General features: G+C 35.1%; 1 protein-coding gene across 1 annotated transcript; it reads left to right on the top strand.

Moving 5' to 3' along the window:
• Positions 1 to 1,115: 1,115 nt before the first annotated feature.
• Positions 1,116 to 1,812, top strand: LOC133818540 (uncharacterized). Its single transcript, XM_062251459.1, has 2 exons — positions 1,116 to 1,358; positions 1,438 to 1,812. Exons 1-2 carry the CDS (start codon positions 1,299 to 1,301, stop codon positions 1,780 to 1,782), a joined length of 405 nt encoding a protein of 134 aa, XP_062107443.1. The 5' UTR covers positions 1,116 to 1,298; the 3' UTR covers positions 1,783 to 1,812.
• Positions 1,813 to 3,557: the final 1,745 nt, after the last annotated feature.

Here is a 3,557-nt window from a genome sequence, read left to right as displayed (position 1 = left end):
ACCTCATACAAAAGTTGGACATATTTGCTTATGTAATAGATGATTTAAGCCACCACCTATTTGATGTCTTAATGTAACAAGTGACTCTGTAACTAGAGTTTAAAATTAGTGAATTGAAAGAGAAAATGAGATGTGTACCTATGATCATTTTTTTTAGTATATGATTTATACTTTTGACTTTGATGAATATCTAGTTTGGCAATTTGTGTGTTTCATTCCTTAGGCTTTGAGTTGTATGTGATGTTATGGAGTTGTGTTTTTTATCAGAGGCTTAGATATGTCTTCTGCGGTTATGAAACATCACGAAGGTGATGGTGGGGCAAATCCTCCTCCAGATCCAATGCAGATGCAGGCTGATTGTGAGAGAGGTATCAAATGCAATTATTATTTTTTTGGATGAATATATTGAATTAATTTATTTATGTGTATATAATAATTATATGTATTTGAGAAATAATAGTGACGACTAAAACGAAAAGGCGTGGCATCAACAAAGGGTTTTCAACTCGAGAAGCTAGAGTTGCATTAGGTAGACCACTACCACTGGAGTGGGATGTTCGAGGGAAGACTTACAAAGAAATTGGTGATTATTCCCAACATTTCTCTAGAGAGATCGGCATTCTCATTCGACAATATGCCGATCCCGACTACGATCGATGGGATAAATTACCCAGCGATGTTAGGGATCGCATACTTCCTCGTCTAGAGGTAATTTATTTCTATAATTTTTTTATTGGGTTCACTTTAATATTAAATCTAGCTAATTTATTTTATTTTTTTGATTCAGGATGATTTATTCGACATTGGTCGAAGTCGATATGCCTCAGAGAACCTCCCCGGCATTCTTTTGGGCATTCAACGGTCGTGCGCTGATCGTTACTCGGAGTGGAAGAATGACTTGTCCACTCATTTAAAAAAGAATGGTCGAGCACATCCTCCTGATGGTTTGGGCATGGAGAAATGGCAGAAGGCGCTCCAGTATTTTGATCGCCCTGAAGTGAAGGTATTCACAAACATATTATTTTTTAATTTATTTTTGTTAATTTAACATATGGTTAACACAAGTTCTTTGCATAGGCGTTCTGAGATTAACTCTGCGAACCGTGCAAAACAAAAACAGAGAAGCGTGTAGGGCTCACAGTCTACACCAGCCCTTCATCACAAGAAGGTACTTTCTTTTTTACATAATTTTTATTTATGTTTTTTTATAATGATTTTTTTTCTTAATTTTTTTCAAACTTCTTGTATTGTAGCGTGATTTACAAACTGGGTGTCTTGCTGGGGTTCCAGAGATTTGGATGGCGACTAAGTACATAGACGGGGAAGGTTGGGTGAGCAAGGCAGCAAAGGATAACTATGTAAGTAAATTTATATTTTATGATTTTCTTACTTTATTGTGTTGTAAATTCTAATATTCTTGAAAATTGTGTGATACAGGAAAAGATGATGGAGATACGTGACACTCTGCAGTCACAATCATCTACGAGCGCTTCTGCTTCGAGTACTATCCCGAGAGAAGATGATGACATTATTCTTGTTGAGACGATCTTTGGACGTCGTCGAGGCTATCAGCCGGGCCTTGGTCGTAGGATTCGCACGAGGGCGAATTGTGAAGCGGCTGATGTACCTCAACCAGCCCAACCACCTCCTACCGCACAAGACATGCAAGAGGTGAGGGAGCGACTCCGAGCCATAGAGGAGCACTTGGCTAGGATTGGTGGAGTCTCGGGATCTGGATCTTCTCAGCAAGGTCATGGTGTCGATCCTACAACACCTAGTTAAAAACATTTATATTTATGTATTTTAATTTTACTATAATACTAACTTTGTCATAAAAATATTTATAGTAAAAATATAATTTTGTGCATAGTTAAATTTATCTTCTATTTCAAATCTTTTAGCAAAAAAAAATGTATTAGTATATTTATTGAATAATGGCCTTTTTTTTAAGTATATATAATAGTGCATTAACAATTGCCAAAAAAATTAAAATTAAAAAAAAAAAAAATATGGATTTTTAGCAACAACAAATTGTCGCTAAAAGTACAAAATGTTGTCGCTAAAACTTAACATTATGGCACTAATCAGACAAAATTGCACAGTAACAGCGACGAAAAGAAGAACCTTTTAGCGACAACATGTTGTCGCTAGAGGGAAATAGCGACGACATGTCCCAGTTCGTCGCTAATTAAAAACAATTAGCGACCGGCATTTAGCGACGACAAATAGCGACGACATAGTGGTCGCTAAAGGAATTAGCGACGACATTTTGGGAATTAGCAACGACTTAAGTCGTCGCTAAAACCCCTTTTTCCTGTAGTGTCTTGTATCATTGCAAATCAATGAAATGAAAATAATCACGGATTCAATTTATTTCATGTACCAATTGCTTAGGAAACATCTCCTTCGTCCGCTACCCTAGCCACCGTCACCATTGTCCTCTTTCTCTTCTTCTTCTTTTTTTCTCCCTTTCAATGGCAGACTCTGAAATTCACCCCGCTACCACCGTCACCAATATCAAAACAACCCTCCTTGTTGTGCTTGACATGGAAAACAGCCAATAAATAAATTGGTCTACCCTATTCAAGCTGCACTGACGTTCTAATATGGTGTACGAACACATCATTCCACCATCTAGGCCTATGGAGACACTGGCAATCTCATCCACTGATGCTGAAAAAGCAGCTGCTAAGGCTCTTTGGGATAAGCTAGATGCTATAGACCTTCAATGGATATATTATTAGGATTAATGCCCTACAAACATGTAAATACATTTTATTGGTTTGAAATAAAAGTAAAATTTTATTATATTTGAATGTTATAATTATTATTTGAATTAATTATATAATAATATCAAGAAAATTCCCTATTCATTCATGAGAATATGATCATATATTAGTATGGGAGAATTAAGATCATATATAATGAATAAAATAGTCAGTAACATATTAAAGTATGAAATCTTTAATGAATGCTAACTAGTATGGTTTCCTAAGCGTACGAGATACAAGTAATCTAAATTCGGATTACTGATGTGGATAAACATCTTAGTAAATATGCTATATATAATAGAGATTATATATGAAAAAACCGATGATAATTAATTATCGTTATAAACTTGTCGTTTGACGTAAAGATTTAATTCTTGTCATAATAGATTATCATTTGTAGATCTGTCCAAATCCTGAGTATTCATGAACTCTTGTTTATATTTATTGGATCATTTGATTGACTCATTAAGGTCGCTCTTAGAATAATGAGGCTAATGACTTTTGTTTTGTAGATTCAATATCATGGCTGGGAACATGAATTACAATATTGGAATCCATGCTTTCCTAACGGATCGAATATTGGTTTCCTTAAGGGTTGATTCTGGAACTGAATAGTTATTGTGCACAAATGTATAATTAGATTGTAGATTAATTATTCGCTGGTGAATTGATGGAACTTAAGAATCAAGAGGTAATTAGAAGGGTAAAAAAGTAAGTTTGACCAGCCCTAATTAACGAACAAATAATGGAGGACAAGCCTACATATATTGATTATATCAATAGACT

Source organism: Humulus lupulus, chromosome 2 (assembly GCF_963169125.1).
Source record: "Humulus lupulus chromosome 2, drHumLupu1.1, whole genome shotgun sequence".
In the NCBI taxonomy this organism is placed as follows: domain Eukaryota; kingdom Viridiplantae; phylum Streptophyta; class Magnoliopsida; order Rosales; family Cannabaceae; genus Humulus; species Humulus lupulus.
This window is presented reverse-complemented; position numbering and strand designations above follow the sequence as displayed.